Below are 24296 nucleotides of genomic sequence, written 5' to 3' on the forward strand. Positions count from 1 at the left end.
AGACAGGGGGAATCAAACTGCTATTAACATCAGGTTAGAGGGGGAAGCAGGAGCACAATTCAGGGAAGGAAAAAGCATGGAGCACGGAATAAAGAAAGTGAGGTAAATATAAAATAGAAGAAACAGCAAAGGAAAGAGAAAGCTCTCTTTACTTCCTGCAATGTCCCTTTAAATACCTTCTAAGTCAGGGAACACATATTCTAAAACATGGTCATTACCTACTATATTTGCTAAATTCTTGCCCAATTGCTTTTGAAACTGTCCCAGGTCTTTTCTATTAGATAGGTATTTCACAGGCAGATAAGCCTCACCGTCAAGAGGTTTTCCAGCTTTCCAATTTTTGCTTATTTCAATCCAGATAAGGAAGAAAAAAAAGGCTGCTCCCAAGTTGTTTATTCAACAAGAAACCTGAGGAAGTTGTGAATATGCAGTTTTCTCATGAGGAAAGATTGTTTTAATGGTGTGTTCTTAGTTCAGCTTCCTTTAACATTAGGTGGCCATAAACCCCTTAACTAAACCTGGCATCAATCAGGCAATAAATCAACTCATCTAAATTACCACACAAGCTGCAAGCAAGCTAAACAAGGAGAAAGAGCTGAGCCATGCACAGCAGAGAGCTTATTTTTATTTTTAACCTGCTAGGGTCTGTGGGATGGATTTCATCTTGCTCAGGGTAGATTACACACTCCTCACTCTCACAAGGTTCCAGTTCCTGAGAGAAAATCCCCTCTTCACAAGACACCAGCCGAATCACTTGGGGTCGTGCACAAGACCGGTTGTCCTGGGTAGTTATTGAGCCTCCAACCTAGTACAGAAATAGAGAAGGACTAGAGATTACCTGTGTTTTCCTTTCAAGTCAGCAGGTGCTATATATATATATATATATGTATTTATTTATTTATTTATTTATTTATTACTGTATAGGATACAATCAAAAATCTGAGATTAGAAAACAGTCCTGTCTTTCATTTTTATTTACTTCGCTAGACTGTCTATTGCTCTAAGTTTCTATTTTGTTTCCCGTTTGTAATTCCCTAAGTCTCCAGTGAAGTCACAGACTTTCCCCATCCCTCTCTGCCCCATATCACAAGTTTAAGCCACATTGCAGCAGGCTCATTAGTTACCTTTTATAGACTGACCACACACACTTCAGAGAAGTTTGGCAGCTATAAATTCAAAACTGCTGATTTACTGCATGCAAAGAACCCCATCTTTCCTTGATCACAGTTATAAAAAGCAGAATAATCCCAGTGAAGTTTCACACCAGAAAAGACTGCTACTGGGAAACAGGTATCAGCCTTCCCAGGTAGGAAAATGCACAGCTTGTTGCAACCCACAGACACAGATAGCATGGACAGGTCTAAAAACAATAATCAAGTCAGGCCCGCAGGAAAGGGTCTCATATGAGCCACATTTCAACTGCTACTGCAGTTAAGAAACTCTACCCCATCAGAATGAGATAAAAGGTAACAAGACACACAGATCTGAAGCTCAGCTTCTCAGCTTGTAGCAGCCATAAGCAAGCAAATGGCTATGAGAAAACACAGGATCTTTCCCACTTGGGAGAAGAAATCTTGTTCCCATATGAGCTCTGCTACAAGACTGCACAAGAGCAACAGAATCACATTTTGAAGAGCACTACCTACAAGGGATGAGCTGGACTAGCTTTCTCCAGTGGCATTTAAGAGATTTTTAAGAGACAAAGAGTGGTGTCAGATAGTAATAAATGTAGTTGATAATTAAGAGAGGAAGAATGGATACAGAGTACATTCATTCCCCCAAGGAAGTGCTGCCCTTACTTTGTTCATGTGCACGAGGAGATCGGCCTGCTCCTCTCTGTCATCCCCATTGCTGTTTTGGGACAACGAGTCTCGACTTGGGGAACGGGAAACAGAGAAAGACTCCAGCTGACGCAGGTCGAGCATGGACTTCACCGTCATCTCGATGCTGCTGCTCGGCTGCGACCAGCGCCCGCGCTGCCGGGGCATCTTGCTCACGGCTGCCTCCGAGCGCTGGATCGCGGCGATCTCCTTCGCCTGAGGGAAACGGAGAGACAGACACTCTTAGGGACACAGCTCTCCTGGTACAAAGAAAGACGAGAGAAAATACAGCACCCGCAGCAAAACAAATGTAAGCATCTCCCCAAAAACCCCAGAGCTTTCTGTCAGCTTAAAATCCCTGCCTTAGTCCTAAAGGCATCAAGGTAAAGATGATACTCTTCTTTTGTGGCTTCTTATGAAACTGAACATTTAAATGCCTCACTCAGATCCAGGTATATGATCAGGTCAGAAAGGAAAGAGGTTGAAGTATAACATCTGATGTTAAGATTGGAAATGCATATTTAATGTTATGCAACACAGACAAGATACAGCTAGTCAATGCATACACGTGAAAACAGGAAAGTGCACATGACTCAAGTCTAGCAATATTAATGGGGTATAAATCAAGAAGGCAAGATTCTGCTGCACCCAACAGTAATGACATATAGGCAGTTTTTCATCTGGACTAGTATCTCTGCCTGATCATCTTTCAAGATGAGCATTTCTCATAACTTCTGACTTAAATCGCAGATCCCATCAGGAACTGAAACAAAGTCCTGTACAGCTGTGCGTACTCCAGATTTGAAGATTATGTACCTTTTCCACACAACCATATTTTTGAGATGATCCCTCTGCATTTGACACCCTTGAAGCTGACTCTTAACTAGATGCTACTTGGCCATTCCCAAAATCCTTCTTCACATAGACACTTCTCAGGGGTTTCCCACTGCAGCTGCACCTTTCCCAATAATGGGGATGAAATTTTTAACCTCCACGGGGAATTCTTTTCCAGCTTCCATATGCCAAGAAATACAGCTTGAAGGCTTAGCAACTCACCCTCCTCATTTCCCAGTGGGAGAGGCTTCTTGAGAGGCTAAGGTCTGTATCTGAAAGGCAATAAACAAATAAATGAATAAATAAATAAAATTTCCCTGATTGGCTTCCTAGAGCAGCAGACAGCCTTTTGTCAGAGGCAGCATCCCTACACCTTTTGAGATGGCTGATCAACTACCAAATCCTGATATCAAATGGTTAATGGAGATCGTTTTTATCAAGTGTTTTTACAGACTCACCAGATCCACTGCAGAACATTTGCTGTAGTGCAGTGGTCCACCAAAAGTTTAGGGGACCATTCCTACTCCAACAAAACGCAAAATTTGTGGTAAAAATATTTCATAGCGGAAATTCATCTCTACTGCACCTTTTATCAGGCATCCCTAGAATCCTTGTGAGGTTTCTTGGCCTCTTCAGACTAACAAGTCTGCAGACTCAAAACTGGAGTGAATAATTCAAAACTTCTCTGGCCAACTACAACTAGCAAGAAGCTTGGCAATTGACCAGCTGAATAGGGAACTCCAAACTGTATGTCTCTGTATATGTTGCAATGAACAACTCCACATTATCTGTTGGTGTCAATCCATCTATATCTGCCTTGTTTTTTCTCCTTCCACCAGCATTTTATTATCCCTAGCCCAGTGTTTGTCTACGCCCAACTTCACATTCATGCCATTTTTCTGTCCATACCCCCCTCCCAATTATACCTGAGTCTTTCTCAGCATTACAATTCGACTGAATATGGAAAGACTGCAGCCCACGTAACTCATCTTCATCATTCCCATCATCTTCACCATCCTTGTCGCTGTCTGACGAGAGTGCAGGCACAGATGATAGGGCTGAGATGGACTCATGCCTGGAAGGGAAAAGGTGGAAGGAGTATTACAGTCTGTCTCAAGAACTCCACACCATTTCAATCCCTAGCCCTAGTCTGCCACCTTCCCTCACCATCCAGAGTGCAGAGCAGGCTGCCTCTGAAACAAAACCCACCTCTGAGAGGACAGTGCAAGGTAAACCTTGCACAGATGTGTGCAGAGCCTGCCACGGCCACCATCTCATGCTCGGATGGATGGATGGATGGATGACAACTCAGATCACAAGTAAAGAAGCCAGAGCAAGTCAGGTGAAACTGAAACTTGACCTTCCAGTTCACATCCTGCCATTCAAAAGGCTGGTAAAACCTATTTGGAAGGCAAGTATTTTTCCCATCCTCAAGCATTTCCTCCCTGGAATTATTTTACACATCAAAAACATCCCAAAGATATTTCTTGCTTGACAGCAAGTAGATATTTAGCACATCATCATGTAAGAGACAGGTTCACATCAAAGACAGTCGCAAGCAGAACCCGCATCACAGCCCACTCACCACCAGAGAGCTGTGTTATCTTGTTCAGCCTTGAGGCCCACGGAATAACATAAAAGACACTTTGGACAGATCTTTAATAAAGTGCATCAGACAAGCCTTCCCACACAGACCTCAGACACACTCCAAGCACAGAACTCCCCAATACCCATCAAGGACACTTAGCATCATATTACATTTCCCTTCTCTTTTTTCCTTTTCCCTCTCCTCTCCTCACTCCTTGCATCCACAGAACCAAATGAACTAAACCGCTTTGGACAAGTTGAACAAAATAAAACATAATTGAACAAATGACGAATCCCTAACAAATAAGTTAAGAGTAGTGCCCATTCCTTGGCCTTTAGCTGGAGTGCCAAATGCATCATTAATGACTTTTATAGGATAACGCAGCTGGTGTTGAGTGCCAAGCATTATTCACAAGATCAAAAATAGCTTGTTCCCCAAATGCAGGGCAGCCTGGCCAAGAACCAAGTTCTCCTGCAGCTGACAGAGCAGGCAGTACTAGAACATGGCAAGTAGTAGCTAGGGCACTTTAATCAGGTCTCTTCCCATGCGGTGGCAGAACTGTAATTTCTGTTCATTAGGAATGGCTGAGTGACAATCACCCAGAGCTTTCAGAAGAGTTCTGAGATGTTCTGCAAAAAGAGGAGTGAAATGGGCAGGCCAGTCAGCAGATCCCTCAACTGAAAACAGTTTCATGTAGGTTGCTCTTATCCACTTTTGGTATTTGGGCCTATCAGTCTCCTCATCTTTCCTAAGGTCTTCTGGTATGTCCATCTGTCATCCTCATGCTCTCATGCCTGAGCAGGGGAAAACTATCAAAGTTTCTATAGCACCTTCATAGCTCTGCCATCATCTATCCTATGAGGTACTTATATTTACAAAATTCATATTGACCACCTTATATATCAGCAACTTTGACAGTGTCTTTCAGCTTGTGTTCAAAGTTGCCAGGACAGAGTTTATTGAGGGAGAAGGGCAGGTTTATTAGGATTAACATCTAACTGTTTGGATACCTCACTACTGGTTAGGTGATGTGGCAGGGCAAAGTTACGCATCTGTTAACTTTCTGCACATGCAAATGGAGAAGGGAGGATCCCTATCCACGTGTTTTATATTACAAACAGGAAGATGGTCTCTGTCTGTCAGGTAAGGCAAGATTAGGAAGGATGGAGAGAAGAAAAAAAAAAAAAAAAGAATATGTTCCAGCATCCTCAAAGGGGCTAAGTAATAGAATGAAAAACATCTTTTGGAAACTGAATGGCTTCTTTCATCCTTACAGAAAGTGCCAAGCAAATGATAGTCAGATGTGTTGAGTACAAATGTGAGGTTGTCTTGCACTGTTCCCGCAAGACTTCTTGCCCCCTTCCAATCCTCCATTTTACAACTAAAATATGCTTTTCAAATTTAGTTCTGTGATTTGGTAACTGAATGGGTTTTTCAAAAAAATCTTAGGCCCTTTCTTTCCTGGCCTTTCTGCACATACTTTGTGTTTCTTCTAAGCTCCTCCATTCCACAGATCTCATTCCTCTTCCTCAATTCCTGTTCACGTTTAGATGGAAGCCAGAGTAAGGTAGGAGGGGGTTTGCATGGTGGGAGCTGTTTCCAAACAAGAGCATTCTGGAAACAGAGGATTGTGAGACTGCAAGGGCCAGCTGAATTCCCCTCGAGAGCACTCGCAGCCAAAGCCCAACATCGCATCATTACACTAGGATGAATGTTTCAGAGTAGCTTTTCCAGAACAGCAGGTATCGACTTGCCTGGGTAACCCTGGGGAGGAAGGAAGAACAACAGAAACCCCTGCATGATACCTCTTACCCAGAAGGAAGGATTTTAATCACCCTCGTTTTCCTCATCTACCTTTGCAAGCAAATCTCTCCCCTTACCAACCTATACACATTTCTTGTTCTGTGGAAACAGGCAGAGGTGGTAGCACTTCAGCTCCCCTCATTTCCAAGGATGTGGTCAATGGCCAGACCTCAGATATAAGGTCTTAGGATACATATATTACTTTAAAAGTGCTACACTTCTTGACAAAGTTCTAACTCCATGAACATCAGGGAAGAGGTCACCTTGTTCTTTTGCACATCTTGAATTCAGGTCTTCTCTCCTGCCTTTTATTTTAAAAAATATATATTTTTTTTATTTTAAATTAAAAAAAAAAAGGCAGGAATGGCAGCTGTCCCTTTCAGGAGGTTTGTTACCAGCACTGCTGCTCTGATCTTGTGCTAACAAAACCCTTCGCTTGGGGGGCTACTTATCAAAATTCAACATCTGATGAGGGATGCTGGCAGATTTTTTCCTCCATAAATGCCTGCCAGTGTTGAAAAGAAAGTTACTCTGCTTTCCCTGACAGAAAGCTCACAGCGCTGCAGATCTTAGAATTTCCCTGGTATAAAACTGCAGTAGCTCAGCACAGAATCAGGCACCAGTTTTGATCTGGCAACAAAAGCCCCATCCTGAGCCCTGGGAACTACAGTTTCCCTGGCCTGGACCACAGCCTCCCTGAGAACTGATAAGCAGCTCTTCTTTCCAAGTGAATCAAAGGGTACACAGCATTTCTTTGGCACGTAAAGTAGTTTTAGTCAATAAAATTTGGATAACATTTCTATTTTTTGCTGTTTATGCCAGAATTTCAAAGGCAAGCCATAAAAAGTAACACCGTCCTCATGTGGAAACCTGCAGCTTCCCACTGCCTCATCAGCTCCGCTTTGCCTCCCCGATATTATTCTGATTATTTACCTTGTGATACCCCCATATTAAGGGACTGGCAGAATGCATTAGTCCCAGCACATTCCAACAATATCATTCTAGATACAATCACGTATAAAAAGTGACACATCACCAGGCGGGGAGTTTTGTTACGTTATATTCTTATGTTATATTTTGAGTCCTTCTGAGGCAGTCCTGCACCTCAAGGCACAACCCCACTCTCCTCTGCAACCTACACACAGCTCAGCAACACAAGCAGAACAAGCACAGGGCATCTAAAAACCATTCTTACTCAAGTTCCTTTCTCTTCTCCCACCTCAGCAAGACGGGTCCCATAGGCTCTTCCTCCATAGTGAGTCCCAATCCAAAAGGCTCTGGCACTAAGTCTTTGCTGAGATCCGATGACCACAGCGCTCGATTAAAACTGAACACAAGCTTGCAAAGCTGACCAGACAAGGAGGCTCCAGGCTTGCAAAGAGGCTACCAAACGAGTTCATTAAAGTGCTGGGGTTGGCGTGGCACTACACCGCCCTTCAACAAGGGCTCGTGACGGAAACTAGTCTCACCTAGCGCGGAAGAGAACTGGGATTATCTGCCACGGGCTGCGCCTCAGTAAGGCAAGGCTGCAGCTGCTGGAGCGATGGAGTCTGCTATAAAAAGCACATTGCTTGACAGCTCCAGCATTTTGGCTAGGAAAAAAAAAAAATCCCCCAGCATCACTGCTGAAAGTGCCTATTAGACAAGAGATGTTTCAAGCGTGAGCAGACCAAGCTTTTCCCCAAATAAAAGTATGCAGACAGACTTGTTCTGACACACTTGGCTCCCAACGAGAGGGGAAGGTCCTTGTGACACTTTAACAACCGCTGTGTGAAGCCCTGCTTTGGTACTTTTATATCCAGAACTCAACTTCTAGCCATTGGGAGAAGAAAAATTGTGGGGCACAACATAAAAACAACAAGAACAACAATCTCTGAATTCTTTTTCTCCACTTTGATCCCCCATCAGCCTAGTGAGGATGTCACATGTCTCTCCTTCAGTGCTTACAGACAAATTAGTTTCAGTTAATTACTAACTGCAGAGCAGCCAAATACTTTACATTAGCAGTCCACAATCCCCTGTCACTCTTGTGTGAGGGACTGTGTTTAAAAACCTTTTTAAAGTCCTTTTTAAAGAAGGGTCACCAGATCAATTTAGAACTATTCAATTTGTTGACTGTAGTGGTTTGTTTTTAGATATGCTGTTTACAGAGGAAAAAGAACATCCTTGATTTGACTGGCAAGAACTTTTCCCAAAGTTAAATATTTAGGTGATTTTCTTTAAATTGTCCTGCAAATAGGTAACAAAGAAAAAGCACAACTGTAAGGAAAAGCTAGGACTCATTCTGAACTATGAGGAGCATCGCAAACATAAGGATCACAGGTGAATTTCAGTACCACCACTGCAGAAAGTAGCCTTTAAATTTTCAGCCAATACACAGAGAACTTTATTCATGAAGGAACAGGGCTTTCCTAGCTGAAACTGCTCTGCACCAGTTCTTGGTACTGCTATGTAAGCTGCTTATTAAAAGTTACTGATCACATCATTAGAATAAATTAAGAGTCAAGTGGCATCGCAAACACATTGCGATCAGTGAAGCAACACTGGGCGAGCCTGTCTGGAAGATCAGAGTCAGGCTTCTGCATTCAAAATACAGACATAAACATATCAAAGAACACTAACAAACACAACACACTAAAGCAAACCCAACAGAAGACTAAGAAAACTTCTGGAAGACATTAATTGGTAAAGGCAACAGAAATTTTGGAGTTCGATCCCACTGCCCACCCTTCCCACATTAAACGCCCATAAAGCCTGCAAGATGCTCTCAGTCCACTCTGCTCACCTCATGAGTCCAGCTGTCTTGTGTGGAGGAGACTTTTCTGCCTGCTTCCCCCTCTGCCTCATGTCGGACAGCCGCTGCCGCATGTTGATGGTCATCTCCGAGCTCAGGCGCCATATGAAGATGCAGCTGAAAGAGGGAAGGTAAAGCTGAGGTGAAGTCTAGTTCATTCACAGTGACCATCAGCTGCCCTTGCAGAGAAGAACAAGGGCCCCTCCATCTGTGACAGGGCACAGAGACACACACAGGCATGGCTTTATGGAAACTCAATCCCATCACAAGCCTGTGGAAGAAAGGCCAACCTGCCTGCAAAGACTTCCTGTGGACAAGGGGGACCGCACAAGTATTTGCACAGGCTCATGCCTGAGCCTACACCTTTATTCCCCTGCCTGAGCAGCTGCTGATGGAAATGCCATACGAAGTCACTCCACAGTTAGCAGGATAAACGGAGCCTTTTGCACAGTATCTTTTGCATCCTCTAGCAATGGTTAAGCTGCAACCTCTACTGCAACTCCTTCGGGCAAGACCCTCACAATGCCTCTCCCACAGATTTGCTATGGTGCTGCAATGATTAAGATTACACTGGACCATTTTTTTATTCAGTTAAGGTATTCCTAATGTGGCTCTACTCAGACTACCTCCATGAAGCTTATACACAATTTGAGTCAACTTGGTCAATGGATTAATAGTTTTTAAGAAAGGAAAACAAACACTGATCTCATGGGTCTCATTTTCTTTGGATACAAGGCTAAAAAGTAAAACTCTCCATCACATGAGATGAGATGCAGCATTCTCTAAAGTTGCTAGAATATAAAATAACCGATATTTTCTTCAAAATTTAACCTCACTGCTAACTAGTTCTTTTTATTTCACGCACCGCCCCTGTCAAGTTGGGTACAATTACACAGATGTATCTCAGGAATGTCCCCTCCCACCCACCCAAGTCACACACAGATACAGAGACTTCCCCTCCACAGTGAGGACGTTGTCATCCCCCTCTGCAGCTTTTAGCCACAAGACAATTTTGCAGCTCTGCTGCTGGGAGCTATGGTAACCCGGGGCACTCAGCTGCTTCCCCTCCAACAGCAGCTCCATTGAGCACAGCAGCAGCTACAATTTGCTGCTGAGACAATACTGAAAAGCAGGAAATGCGATTCAGAAAGGGGCTCTGGCCTGCTCATATATCCCACGCCCACAACTATCAAACCTCGAGATAAGCAGCAACAGCAGGAACTTCCCAAAGCATTAGCATTCAGCAAAGCCGTGCACAGCCTGCTCCCACCTACCCCTTCTGCAGTGGCTGTTTTGCCTTGCAGCACTTTCCTCACACGGTTCCCCCATTCCCTGTGCTTTCTTCACCTCTCATTTTTCTTTCCATTCTCGGTTTTATTCTTTGCACATGCTGCTCTGTATAAATAGACTGTTCTCTCTGTTCTTCCTTGAAAGATGCTCTTGCACCTCTCCTTACTGCTAAATTCTCCATGAATCCCTTCCTCACTTCTCATCTACCTCCTCTACACCCCAGGTGAAGAAAATGACTCCCTTCCTCTCATGTACACAAGCAACAAGGCATCACTGCACTAAATCACAGGGATCGCTGCTCAGTTCATGCCTGTATTTCTGGAAGGCAGCAGAAACTCGAGCACTTTTAAGCTTTTAGGGAGCTGATTTTGCTCGATATGCCAGCAGAAAGGTCGGGCAGGGGAGAGTGCTCATTTAGTGACCTGAATCAGCTTGTTGAGGGCTCAGGCAAGCACCCAACTGGCGTAGGGGAGCAGGGGAGATGATGATATGGGCAGGAGCAGAGAGTGGGGACAGATCTGCCTCTCCTGGCAGCAGCCTGGGAAGCCTCATAACAGGAGCACCACGAGACCAAGTTCTGGCAGTGCTGTTTAGATCTCCCAGGCTGCATTACACTGCCCAGCTGCCAGCTCCAGGGGGTGGTAAGAGGCCAGGCCACATCCAGGTCTCCTTCCAGCTGCTTTCCAAGTAGTATTAGTAGAAAATTGTACCTATGCTCTGAAAACAAAAAGGGACTTTTGTCCTAAAGGTACTTTACATCGGTTTCTTACTTCAGTGAAGGACGACAAAGCTCTGCAACCTTTGCCAATAACTCACATTCAGGATTCTGAAAGTTCTGGTCTTGCTCTGGACTTCACAAAACACCTCTCCAAAGAAGCCCCACCTTCCTCCTGGAGAAACTTTTGACCTAATGTGAGGGAGCATGAGTTGGTATCACTGATAAGCAAATCCCTCTTACCTGTCACCAGAAACAGAGATCAGATGTTTGCAGTCATTACTAAATTTCATCCCAGTTACAATCTCTGTGTGAAAAAAAAAAGAAAAAAAAAAAAGGAAGAAACTTGAATTACTCTGATAAGTAGCACAGATCATTAGCCAAATAGTCTTTCTGGGCTCATATCAGCTATTTCAACTCTGATCAAAGTCAACATATTTCCGGGGTCAGTATTGCCCTTTTCACCATATGCTTCTAATACAGGATCTAGGTTTAAGATACAAAGGGTTTCATACAGCCAAGTGTGCATGAAAAACCGAAGTCTCTTCTTGCCCAACACAGAACAGTGCCTGCAGGGTAGGAGCTGAGGAAGTATCATTTAAAAAAATATAAATATACACACACACACATAATATATATACACCCCACATTTATAGATACATATATACACATTTATATATTTATTTGTATACACCTAACAACAAAAAAAACATACAGACCTCTTTATAGGTCCTTAGAGAAACTGTATAAACAAAACAAAATGTCTGACAGGCAGTATATTTATAAAAATTATATATATATATATAAATATCAATATACATAATATCTATGTATGTGCATGCATGTGTACATACACACTCACTTTTTTTTAATATATATATTTTTTTCTGTATTAGGAATGCAACAAAGAAGCAAAAATTGCCATGGAATAAGTTATTAAAACTTCAACCAGCTATAAGTTAGCCAAAAATAGCCATAATGCTTAAAAATTTGGGGAAGAGAGGGAGGGACATTCAGAAAGCTTTGACTAGTACTATATGCTACTACTATACATCCACCACTAAAAAAACAGTTTCCCAAAGTTTATATGACCTACCTGAATGCCCATACATGGTAGCAACACACTCGCCAGAATAGAAATCAAAGATGGAGAGGTTCTTGTCAGAACAACTGGTTGCAATATAAAGACCAGACGGGTCAGTTTGCACCTGTTCAGGAGACAAGAGAAGTATGAAGACCTGGTGAGAAAGTGCCTTCAAGCTGCACAAAACACTGTCCAAACGGAACAGATGGTGGCAGATACACTACAGACAGAAAATTCAGCACTTGCCTTCGTGCTCAGTCCAGAGGGTACCCAGGATTTTATTAAAACCTTTTAATAAAATATTTTCTATTGGAAGTTTGCCTTTTTCATTCCTGTTCCAACATACCTATCCAAGGAAAACGCTAGTGTCCTCTGCTTGGCAGTGCTTAGGCTGCCTGCTCTTCCCACCTTAAGGAACCATTTGCCTGGATGAATCCCAGGAGTAGCAGAGGGCTGCGGTCAGTCCCTGCACCGTCCCACACGGAGGCAGCTGGGTGTCACAGGGCACTGGCCTCAGCCCCCTAGCAAGGGCTAGTCATAGTCAGCAGCAACGTGAGTTGCTCCCACAGGACCCTGATCTAGCACCAGGCTATTCAGCATCCCAGAACAAAAAGCTTCCAAGCTGATTAGACTATTAAAACTACCTGCAGCCTTATCAGAAGTCCTTATATTAAATGGTGTCATGACCATGAAAGCCCCATCACCAGTCTGGACTGATTTAAACCACTTTCCCATTTCCTTTTATGTACTGGGGTCTTATTTTCAATGGAAATCAGTTTCTTCTGTCTTAGGTCGAAAAATTAGAGTGTGGAGAGTGAAGTGAAAAATTAAAGGCCTACAACGTGGAGGACAGAAACCAACGAAGAATTCAATAGTGCTGCAAAAAAAAGTGGTTGCTGTTGATATGTTTTATTTATATAAAGATCCCTGTATTTTGTAGGGCTTCCATGAGCCAAAAGTGAGTGTTTGTTTTAAAGAATGCAGGGTGTTAAGATAATTTGTTATACTGTTCTGTTGCTCTATCTTCTGCTTCATGTATCACTGCTTGTGTCCGCATTGCTAACTGCGAGGCATGTTATGAGCTCAGAACAACACTCCACAAAAGTTTAAATTCCAGAGACAACTGCCATTCCTTTGTTACATAACTGCCCTAAAAATGAATAAAGCAACATTAAAAAAAGGGATGCCCTGCAAGGGCTACTCATGAAAAAGCAACAATAAATGATATTAAAAAACAAAAATCCAGCTCCAATAAACATTTCATAGTTTGTGGTCTTAAAAGATATAATCAAGTGCCTGAGCTTATTAGCAATAAAATACAGCACTTGTTTTTCATCGTCATTGCCTTAGCTTATAAGAGCTGTTGCAGATGAGGAATTACATAGATGCAGAGCAGGAGAACTTACCTTTTTGTATAGAAAAAGAGGTGACACTGAATACGGTGGTTTGCTTTTCTCCTCCTTTCACCTAGTTATTTAAGCCCATTAGTAATATTGCTGGCCTGCTCAGCTGAACTAAAGACTTATTTTAAAAATTCGAAAAAACATCAGTGAAAACAAATATGCCATAAAAGATGCTTGTTTGGAAAGCTGAGACACTATTTGGCCATGTCAATCCGTCTCTCCTCTTTAAGGAGGACACAACTTTTCCATGCAACATTCCAATATGCCGGCACTGCTCCTCATCACTCATCTTTAACACACCTGGTTTGCCAGGGGAAGCCCTGGGAGAAGTGGCTGTGCTGCCACAACGCCAGGACACCCTGAGCAGGCAGGTGACAAGGAAACACAGAACGAGGCTGTCCCTGCGGTGTTTGGTCAGTGTCCCAAGGCTGCCTGGAGAACAGGGGCTTTCCTGGACACTTCCTCCTTCGTTTCTCTTACTCTTGGAGCGCTTCACTTGCAACTGCTCTGGGGCAACCCATCTGACACTCCACTGATTTCACTTTTTTTTTTTTTTTTTTTTTTCCCAATTCTGATCAATAGGCAGCTCCAGCTTATAAGTCCTAAGGAAGGTAATTAAGAAAGCCCTTCTGGAAGATAAAGTAAATGAAGGATAATTTGCATTTTGGCTTCCCAGAGGCACTAAAGGATCTGTAAAGCGGGTGCCAAGGAAGTCTTCCATTTTTTTAGAGGCATTCGAGAGAAATACTCTTGACTTTTGAGAGATGTGACATGTAAGTGGGCTAGATTATCTTGTGATGAATACTGGTGCAGTTCTATTTGTTATCACAGTGTGGACCTCTGACTCACTTCAGACACAGGACAGAGAAAAATGAAACACCCGCTTTGTCATTTATTCACTCATTTCACGTTTTAGTCTGACAGAATCCAAAGGTATTACCAGCCTGTAGAGGTGGAGGTAGAAAGCAGCAAGATAAGGGACAACGTATAGGCCAAGCAAGAAGAGTTTCTCCATTCAGATTTGTAGTTCCTTTTTGGTTAAATGCTTTGCATTCCCCAGCTAAGAGCAATTCTTGGCTAAGTTTATTAAAAATGTCCAGCTTTGTATAGCTGGAAAGCCTATGCTTTCTGAGCCTAGTGGCTGAGATTATTTGAAAACATGTGCTTAAAAATCAACGCAGGCTAATTAAGAAGCAAGAGTTCACGGATTTCAAGTAATACACAAATAACTGACAAGGAAAGTTCAAGTATTATTACAGTCTGGATCTATCCCTAAATTTGAGTCCCAAACCAGACCTAGGAATAAGAAAAGGGAGAAAAAAAGTGAATTTGTAACAGCTTACTTTGATGAGAGTCCCATCTTCACCTTGTGATCCTTTGTAAAGCTTCTTCTGCTTCCCACTGCTGATGTTGAAAACCCTTAGGAGGAGATAAGATAACAGCACTCATTATACCAATGCACTGGACATAAGATAACATCACTCATTATGCCCATGCACTGCTCCATGGCTCTTATCACCAGGATCCTTTTCCTTTTCTGCTGCTCATGGCAGGTCTCATTGCACACGGGATATAGGGCACAGGGCCAAGCTGCAGGAAGAGAAGCTCTGACGTCTGTGAACGATAGTCACCAGTCACTTAAGTGGTTTAACAACCAACCTGCAAAGGAATACAGCGTCCCAAGACTGAACGATAAAATACCAAGCTGATTATCTGGATTAAAAGTTTGATTCTCAGGCTGATGACCAAGAACAAGTTTTGCACCCATGGCATTGAAGGAGAAGTCAGATTAGGGACAGAAAGTCTTGTCACAACCTGTAGCTCCTTCACACCGAAGGACAGACCAAGACTCTCTATTTACATCAGGATACAACACCAGGCGGCATTGAACTCATGTCCAAAACTCTCAGCATCTCACTAGCGTACTGTAAGAGAGTCTTCTGCAGAACTAAAGTCTCCTTAGCTTTGGAGATGCAGGTAGATATATAGATTGGAAAAATGGATAAAAATGTAGCACAGAGTAATACCAATTGCCAAAATGCAGTCACATCTCGCTCAGTTTTAGGTTCCTCTGATCCCAGCTATTTCACAGGAACTCAGAGCCCCTCACTAGACAAATCTTTAAAGGCAAAAATTGCCACTGGGCAGCAGTTCTTGCCACACAGCTCAGGGATGTGTTAAGGCATGTATACCTGCTGCCCCCAAGACAAAGATTTTGCAGCTCAGAGGAACTCAGCAAAACACCAAGAGTCACATGCACACTCAAGTATATCCATGGCTTCTCATCAGTAAGGGAAAAAGAACAGTTTATATTTCAGAGTTTACATCAGACTGAAATGTTGTAGCAAAGAACCTGGAAGAACAATGATGTGAGGCAGGGAAGGCCTTGGCCAATTCAGTTACGACTGCAAGAACATTTCTGAGACAGGTGGACTAACCTGATGTTACGGTCTTGGCAACCAATAGCAGCATATTTCCAGCTGGGGTCCACATCCATGTCATACAGAGTGGTCTTCCTAACAATGTGATGTGTTCGAGTAAACTGAACTCCTTCTCCTGTCTAAGCATGGAGGAAGAACTGTGTCAAAGCCAAGGAGTTAACCCATTATTTAAAACTTGTAAATAGAATCTAATCATTTCAGACAGCGAGCACAAACTTCCCACTGGCCTGCTGGGAGCAACCAGGACTACAAACACAATGCACTCCTCTCTCCGGCCATCTCTTCCACCACTCCTTACAAGAGCCATCACAGAGAAAGAGGAGCAGATATCCTAACAGCTCTCTACATTGCCTCCTGGTGAGAGGATTCAGACTGGAAGCAGCTGCATGATTCACAGAACAGCTTCTCCTAACACAATCTCTTGCACTGAGTCACAACAGAAGATACCCAGCATGAAATAACAGCAAGCTCACAAAAAGAGACTGATATAGATAGGTCTTTAAAGTGGCTCCTTTGCAGAAAGAAGATTAAAAGTAGTACACAGCAGCTGTAACAACATTACCTTTTGCGCAGTGCGGAAATAGATGCTTTTGTCTGCCCCACAGCTGATCATTCGCACTTTCCCATCGTTAGCTGGAACAAAGAGACAGGAGCCCATCAAAAGATAAACAAAGATAGGAAGATAAAAGAGGTATATAAAGGAGGTTTAAATCTATATGGTTGGTGATTTACTGCAGTCCTGGCCAGCTAAAACTTGACTCCTACCACACTACAAGGCTGCAGCAAAGCAGAAGCCCCTTCTCAAGAATTTGTTAACATTCAAAGCACTTGTTAATATTCAAAGAACATGAAATCTTAATACAGAGGCTTCATGCAACAAATGAGGATATAATTCTGCCTTCCTTCCCAGTGCTATGCTCATGTTCCTGTTCTCTTCATACCAGAACAGCTCTTAGCAATGTGACAGCAAAAAAAGCAGTTTCATGCTGCTTATGAGCTGAAAATAGATAATAGGCCCTTTTCAGTCCTCTAAGTCAATGACACGTTCCTTGCTGCCCTTTCTTACTGAAGGGTCAGACCCTCCATCTTCCTGAAGCATTCTTGTAACCAATCTGCTCCTTCAAGAGAAGGAAATCAGATAAAATTCAACATAATGAAATGGATCCAATATCACATAAGTCCCTGTACCTGGTGAGAGCAGGACTGCATTTAGCCCACGCACCTCGTGCCCTGGCCGTAGCCGCCTGGGCCTGCAGGGCATTCCCCCACACTCTAGGACTTCAGCTGGTTGTATTCAAGGCCAATATCCTGATAAAACAAGAGCTATTGGAGCTTGGAGGTCCTTGAGAAAAAGCTGAAAGAAACCTCAGTGGAAGCTCCCCCAAACAGTTAGGAAGCCTCAGCAGGGTCCCTGCCTTTCACTTTGGAGCTGCTTTTAGCTGAGGCCCTGTCCTTGGACACCACTTGAGTTACTGCCTGCAGTAGGACTGCAGCCATAACTATGTACCCAGCTGACTTGATTTGAACTCAGACCTGCCTTAGCACTACAAACCTGCCTGGCAATCACTGATTGCAGTTGGTGGTGGCCGCTGTCTCTCAACCTGATTCTGACCCTGACTTACTCACTTGTCTTCCCAGCTTGTCCTTGGAGCTGGTCTCACCACTACCTGGTAACTGTGACTGGACCTGATCTGCTCCACCTTTCTCGGGTACTGTGGGACTGCCCTCTTGCAGTGAAGTCACTACTTCTGCACCTACTCTCCTGTCACCCTCACGTCGTGGCTCCCCTTCCCTTGTGGAACAGCCCTTGCTGCTCCCTGGCAATAGAGAAGTGCACCACAGTGATGTCTCTGAGCATCTCTGCTCAGTAGCATCTCTGAGCACTGCAAAAGAGTTGTGACCCATTAGGAAGAATGGAAAGTCTAACATTGTTCTGCAGCATTGAGCATGCTTCTGAAACAGGTAATTTTTGAAGACGACACTGCTCCACTGTTCTCACTGAGATAAGGATTGAGTGTAACCATGTTATATCAAATAAGGGAGTGAACCATTGCAGATAACAGTTTTCTAGAAAAAAAATACTGGGAAATTCAGTCAGGAGAGGGTTTTTCACAAAAGTTCACAAAAAAAAAAAAAACCTTCCGATAGGACTGCAGCTACAGAGGATGACAAAAAAAAAGCAGTGACAGCTTCAGCCTGGCCTACACTAGTATTTAAGCAGTCAGAGCTGATTGACAGCTACAATGAGACAGTGGCACCACTGAAAATCCAGCTTTGGAGGAGGCCACAACTCCCTACCTGCAAATTTCACAGCAGTGATGGAAGAGGAATGTTCATCCAGGGTCTGCTGCAGGCTGTAATCCTTTCCAGCATCCAAGACATGAATCAACCTATCCCGACTGGCTGAGGCTAGCAGCTTTAACCCTGTAAAATATTAAAGAGGGTTTTCTAGTAAGATACTTTTACTGAAAAAACACATTTGCTTTTCCAGCCATCATTTCAAGACATCTTCCCAAAAATCTTATTGACAAAACATTAAGTCATAGTTAACTGCAAGAACAGACAAAACAAAATGCCTCTGGATTTCATGACAACAATAGACAGGAAAAGTCTCAGTCTTCCCTTACAATCCGCCTATGGAAGAGTAAGAGAAAAAAGTGTATTTCAACGCCTGGTTCCACTCATCAAAAGCTACAATTCTGCTCTGAAATCCAAGAGTAGTTTACCACGAGAAAGCCCAGGCATATGATGGCTGCCCATTCTGTGTTGTTTACCACCACGCTTTTCATAAGCTAAAGGAAAGAAGCTCCAGTGCACGCACCTGTGTCAGGTTTGGAGTACTCCAGACAGAGGATCTCAGAGTCATGGGCTTCCACCTTCAGCATCTCTCTCAAAGACTGCAACTCATATATCCTAAGACAGAACATCAGTGCAGATTGCAGTATTATTAATAAACCCAACAAGATCGAGTTCCAAGTCTCGCACACACGTAGCCCTCACCCTGCCCATCGAGGTTACCTGAGGGTGCCTATCCTGTCCCCCGAGGCCAGGTGCTCCCCGCCGGGGCTCACGCACACCGTGCGTATCCCCACCTTTGTGTCCAGCACCTGCGCGTCCGCTTTGTCCGCGCTGCCGCCCGAGTTGTAGTCGGTATCCAGGAGTACCTGAGTGTTATCATCTACATAGATGATCTTCATCAAGTCCTGAGGACACAACGGAGAGAAATAATAAACTAGTTAAAGTGAAGCAACCCCCTTAGAAACTCGACTCCTGGCAAATGAGCACTCTTGCTGGCAGTACTTGTGTAACTGACGGCATGTTTTGGCTGAGAGCAAGCACTCAGCCTCTTAATATTGTGAGGGGAAAGCTGTACATCTGTGTATCAAGATCATTCTTTGCAAGAGATTCCCCTTGGTTCTGGAAGCTATCAGACTCTCCGGCACAGAGACAAGCTCTGCAATTAGCAATTACAACATAAGAGGAACCAGAGCAGGGACTCAGAAGACTTTAGGGAACACCAAGTCAGTCCATGCCTTTTAAAAACCCTCTGGTATAGGAAGCAGAAGCTTCATTTCAACCATGAGCAGACTGCTGAGAGAGGGCCCGTGAGTCTTCCAGAAAAACTGACCATGGAAGCTAACATGGAGAGGCAATCACTGGACTGTACAAGAGTCCCCCTTCCCACACGGATGGAGTGACTTAAACCTTACGTTGCTGAGGATGTTGCGGTGCAGAGCTGTGCCATGAATGTTGGAGCTCTCCGTATTCCACAGGCGAATGGTGTTGTCGGATGAACAGGTGATGAAGGAACCAGGGGGCAGGCACGACTGGTTGTTGTCCTTCACCTCCGGATACATCTACGGTTGGGTAAAATCAAGTGCTGAATGAGATCCTTTTGCACCTGGCAATCTAGACACTAGCAGCAAGCTTCGAAGCAAGACCAAATGAAAGAGCTGCCCTCTGTTCTGTAAAGGACAGAGGTAGCCAGGAATTCTCCTGATGAAAGCCTGCTTGAAAACCAAAGCTTCATTCTCACTTCCAAACAAAGGCTGGCTGAGGTTCCCTGAATGCAGACCATCCCTTTAAGGAGCCTGCAATATCTTCCGGCCGAAATAGGCTTCCAGCACTTTTAGAGGTCACAATAAAATCATGGGCATTTTGTAAGAGAAGCCACTGCATGCAGCTTTGTCCAGTTCTGCCCCTTCTTCCATCTCTCACCCTTTTTTTTCCCCTCTCCAGTAACACATTGCATCTCAAATACTTCATCAATCACTGCTATGCAGCCAAAGAACTGCTCCCACTCCAGCCCAAACACCATAACCACCCTTGGAAGCATTCCAAGCTCTTTCTCTCTCTCAGGGCATTAACTTCTTGCATTTAAATGTGACAGCTATTCAGATGATGCCTGCAGCCACAAGCCATAATCCAACACTCGTATCTGCAGACATCGTTCCCCCTCTGCCCTTACCTCGATGTTCCACACGCAAGAGGAATGGTACAGAGCAGAGTAAACCTTGCCCACTTTCTTGGGGTCTCTGACATCCCACACGTACAGGCTGTGGTCGTTGTACACACAGGAAAGCCACTGGTTGGTGGGGTCAAAGGTGAGGGCAATCGTGTCTGGATACTTGGCATCAGCCATGCCGGAGAAGAGCCGACTGCAAAGAGAGAGCCAGAGCCGAGTTACTTGTGACTTCTTGGAGCGGCAGCAAAGAGGCCGAGCTCAGATTCTGCAAAAGGGGATGGCCGGGTGAACTGTGCCATGAAAGGAGAGAGGGAAGGCTGGGTGGGAAGACTTGCCTATCGACCAACTATTGCAGCAAGCAGTCTCAACAGAAACCTGAACACTCCCAGGTAAAAATCATTCCCCTTGCTGTACAGCCCAGAGTCCAACCACAGACAGACACCTGGCTTTCCCTCATGGATTAAAGAGGCCACCTGGTCATCACTGGAGATCATCATCTTTCACTGCTGCATAAGCAGTTGGCAAAACCCAAGCCAACAATGATCTCAAAGCAAAGGAGAAGAGCCCATCTTCGGGGTGTGTGTAACAGACTGCAGTTAATCGCGGGAGCTGCTCTGGCATGGGACCAGCAGGATGAATAGGAGCAGTCACCAGCATTCAAGAGCTAGGGGCACCCCAGCACAAGGCACAAAGCGATGCTTTGCTCCAGCTGCTGCCTGTGGGACAGGCCTTCCCCCTACACACTTAGTGCTGCATGGAACAGCTCATGGGATGGGCAACTGCAGACGGGTACGGCCCTTTCTAGGCAAGCTCTCTGGGGCAAACTTCACAGAGAAGAACTCTGCACAACAAGGCAACTGCTAGTTCCCCGGGTTAGACTTAGGGCACATGATGAGAACCCAGGACTCTGTCTGCAGGGACACACTGTTGAGTCCTGCCTCCAGGCATGCAGAGTAGCAGCTACTCTTCTGATCTGAGCCCACAGCACTGCTAAGAGTATTGAAGATTACAGTCAGAGGGCCAGGGCTGACAGAAAGGAATAAGGACTAATGGCAATCTAGGGGTGAGGGCCAAAGTGTACACAGTACCCCAAGACAACTGGGACCCCTGCTCCAGCAAGCACAAAGCTGTGAGGGACAGAGGGATAGGATCTGGGCTGTTATCAAAAACATCAAGTCATTAAACACAGTGTGGGCAGTTCATTGTGGGCGACTGGCATCCTACAGAGAAGCTCTGGCATGCAAAGGGATAATAAGGAGCTCTGTGTTTTCCAGCTTTTTGAAATTAAAAAAAGAGGGAAAAAAAAAAAAAAAAGGCTGTTGAGATCATAAGCAGTCATACAAAGGCAGGCCTAAGTCACATGAATATCTGTGCTTGCCTGACACATATAGATGCCACAGAGGGTACTTTTAAAGGGCCAGAAGACATGATTGTTTGGCTTAGCACTACCAAAACTGGTAACACTGAATCAAGGAAAATAGTTCCTTTTTCTAGCTCTTTCGCTGATTTTCCAGAGTAGGTCTATACAGTGCTGTCTGCACTTTTCCTCATGCTTCCTCCCGAAAGTTTAGTGAAAAACGGTTGAAACACAAGAGGGGAAAAAAAAAAAAAAAAAAGAAAAAAAAAACACCACTGCATTGCTGTAGAGATGGTATTTCCCTAGAATGAGGGCACCTTTGCTGCCTTCCATCCCCCTCTACGATACCTGGCTTCTGTCACGCTCGCGATATCCGTCCCCAAGAAATGCGGCTTGGGCAGCGTGGTGACAAAGTGAAGGTTCAGGGGGTTGAAAATGCGCACGGTGCCGTCGGCGCAGCCGCAGAAGATGTAGTCATGATTCACCGAGATGCAGTTGGCCACAGTGGTCTGGGGAGGACACAGCACACAAGGCAGCCAGTGAGCAACACGCACTCGCTTCAAAAGTCACCGAACACATGATGGAGAGAAGAGCAAAGTGACAGACAAAGGAACCGTGTCATGGTCAGAAGAGCTGAGGTGAGCTGAAGTTTAGCCCCCTGGAACAAGGAAAAACCTAGAAGTCCCAATTTCCTTTGGGGAGCTTTCTGGCCATGGTCCACTGCAGATTCCAGTGGCTAAGGAAAGCGCTTCAAAGGTCAGCTCCTCTCCCAAAATAAGGACACTCCTGCCAGGGGAGGTTGGGAGAGCAGCACATTGGCTCCAGCTGAGTCTCACTCTAAAGGTCTCACCTTTTGCTCCTCTGTGACACTCAGCACCACTGGCAGGGAAGGAGCACTGCACCATGTACTACCACACCAATATATCACTTGCGACAATGGAACAAGAAAGGAAAAAATGATCTTCCCCATCACTCCCATTGGGATTTGTACAAATGGCTGAAAATGGTAGAAAATGGAGCATATGGACAAGCGGATGAATTCAATGCAAAACTTGTTGGACTTACTGTGAAGCTGTCTGTATTCTGAGCAAGAGTGAAAGGCAGATTATAGAGAAGGAAAGAAAGAAAAGAAGAGGCATTTCACTTGAAGCATGGAGATATTTTGCCTTGGTTTCATCACTGGATACTTTCAGGTGAATATCTTGCATTCAGTTGAAAGGAAAAAGCCCTGTTGAAGTCTTAACTAAAGGCCAAGCTGGCAGTTTTCAATAGTCAAACCCACTACTGAATTGGGAAGTTGCATTTGAAATGCACAAGCCAAGTAAGACACTGCAGAGAGGAGAGGGATCAGAATCCTCCTATTGTCTAGGCCAATTCAGGAAGGACAGCACAGAGGTTGCCAAAGCTACATCAGGACACTGCTTTGCCAGCAGGGCAGAAGCTATAACAGTAAAGCTTGAGAACGGAAGAGCTTCAGGGATTAATAAAATCCCTTTGCAAAGAGGCAATGGCATTTGTGTCTAGCCTCCCAACCCGTGTAAATCACCAAGTGGCAGAAACCCAAATTCTCCTCAGAGTCACTAACTTGCACTGCTCGTGGCTGGCTTGTGCTCTCTCAATGCATTTATTGTTGCTCCTGCTGCTTCAGCAGGCACTAACACCAGAGGACAGGACAACACACAACTCACCCTCAACTCCACCCACTTGTCAAGCAGCCTTTTCTCGTTGAATTCACACAACAGGCCTGAGGAGGTGATACAGAAGGTGCTGTCAGCCTTCTTGCCCCTTCCACATGCCACATCTGCGAAGAAGTTGTTCCTCAGTTCCCCAAGCAAACCGGAGCGACCCAGCAAGGGGACTGTGGCATTCACCTACCAACAAAAACACAATGTTAGGAAGAGAGCAGTCCAGACAGACATCTGCTGAAACAACAAGCCCTCAGGGCCTCAGAAGTTCCTCAAACACAGAGGGTTGAAGAGTACAAAGAGAGAAGGTATGAGGTTTTATTGCCACAGACTACAGGTTGCAGAGTACACTGGGACCATCAGTATTAGCAAGTCAACAAAACAAAACTCTCCTTACGCTACCAACATTGACTTTCCCAATACATGACCCAGAGACAGCAGAGCAGCCACAGGAAGTGCAATCCTTTGATGGACAATCTGTGACTTGCATCAAAAGCCAATAGATGGTGGGGTCCAGGTAACAAGTGAGCAAGTGTGGAATACATATTGGATGCCCATGAGCAGAAGCCACTAGCTAAATGGTTAAAACCTTTGACTGACACTTCAGAAGAACAACCACAGCTTCTTGAGATGCTCACACCCACATGAAACAGTTTTCCCAATCTCTGTGTTGCAAGGAGCTCAATAACTACAACTTTTTGTTCTGTTTTTATTTTGTGTTGTTTGGTGTATATAACTGCTAAAGAAACCACATGCTGCTGCGCAACTCCAGGAATCACAGTCCCTCCCCAGGATATAAGACAAGCCTTTGGTAATGTTGCACCATGCAATTCCTGCCAGTCCATGGGGAGACTGTGGCTTAAGTGAAGGAGATTGAGAGCCAGCCTTGAATCCCAAAGAGGAGGGGGAAAAAAAAAAAAAAAAAAAGAAAAAAAAAAGGTTCCCAGAGCAAAATTAGCAAAATTCACACGGCTGTAAGATGGAAGCGTCTGCCCACAGCTTGGCAGCTTCTCTCAC

The 24296-nt window shown here is 44.4% G+C and overlaps 1 protein-coding gene across 2 annotated transcripts in view; it reads right to left on the minus strand.

Annotated features, from left to right (window-relative positions):
- The window catches only part of MAPKBP1 (mitogen-activated protein kinase binding protein 1), an 85443-nt gene that overhangs the window by 13780 nt on the left and 47367 nt on the right, over positions 1-24296 (minus strand). The window contains exons 7-24 of one of the 2 annotated variants that reach the window (XM_026033425.1): positions 23283-23465; positions 22660-22677; positions 21943-22103; positions 20241-20430; positions 19483-19629; positions 18791-18975; positions 18594-18685; positions 18071-18196; positions 16335-16405; positions 15770-15891; positions 14675-14750; positions 11941-12052; positions 11088-11151; positions 8831-8956; positions 3581-3729; positions 2877-2926; positions 1800-2036; positions 636-805 (exon numbers count right to left, since the gene is read on the minus strand). In XM_026033425.1, coding sequence (XP_025889210.1) covers positions 636-805; positions 1800-2036; positions 2877-2926; positions 3581-3729; positions 8831-8956; positions 11088-11151; positions 11941-12052; positions 14675-14750; positions 15770-15891; positions 16335-16405; positions 18071-18196; positions 18594-18685; positions 18791-18975; positions 19483-19629; positions 20241-20430; positions 21943-22103; positions 22660-22677; positions 23283-23465 — 2279 coding nt within the window. The remainder of the gene's footprint in view (positions 1-635; positions 806-1799; positions 2037-2876; positions 2927-3580; positions 3730-8830; positions 8957-11087; positions 11152-11940; positions 12053-14674; positions 14751-15769; positions 15892-16334; positions 16406-18070; positions 18197-18593; positions 18686-18790; positions 18976-19482; positions 19630-20240; positions 20431-21942; positions 22104-22659; positions 22678-23282; positions 23466-24296) is intronic. The other variant, XM_026033424.1, reaches the window with a different exon arrangement.

Source organism: Nothoprocta perdicaria, unplaced genomic scaffold (assembly GCF_003342845.1).
Source record: "Nothoprocta perdicaria isolate Ctin4 unplaced genomic scaffold, notPer1 scaffold_129, whole genome shotgun sequence".
Lineage (NCBI taxonomy): Eukaryota > Metazoa > Chordata > Aves > Tinamiformes > Tinamidae > Nothoprocta > Nothoprocta perdicaria.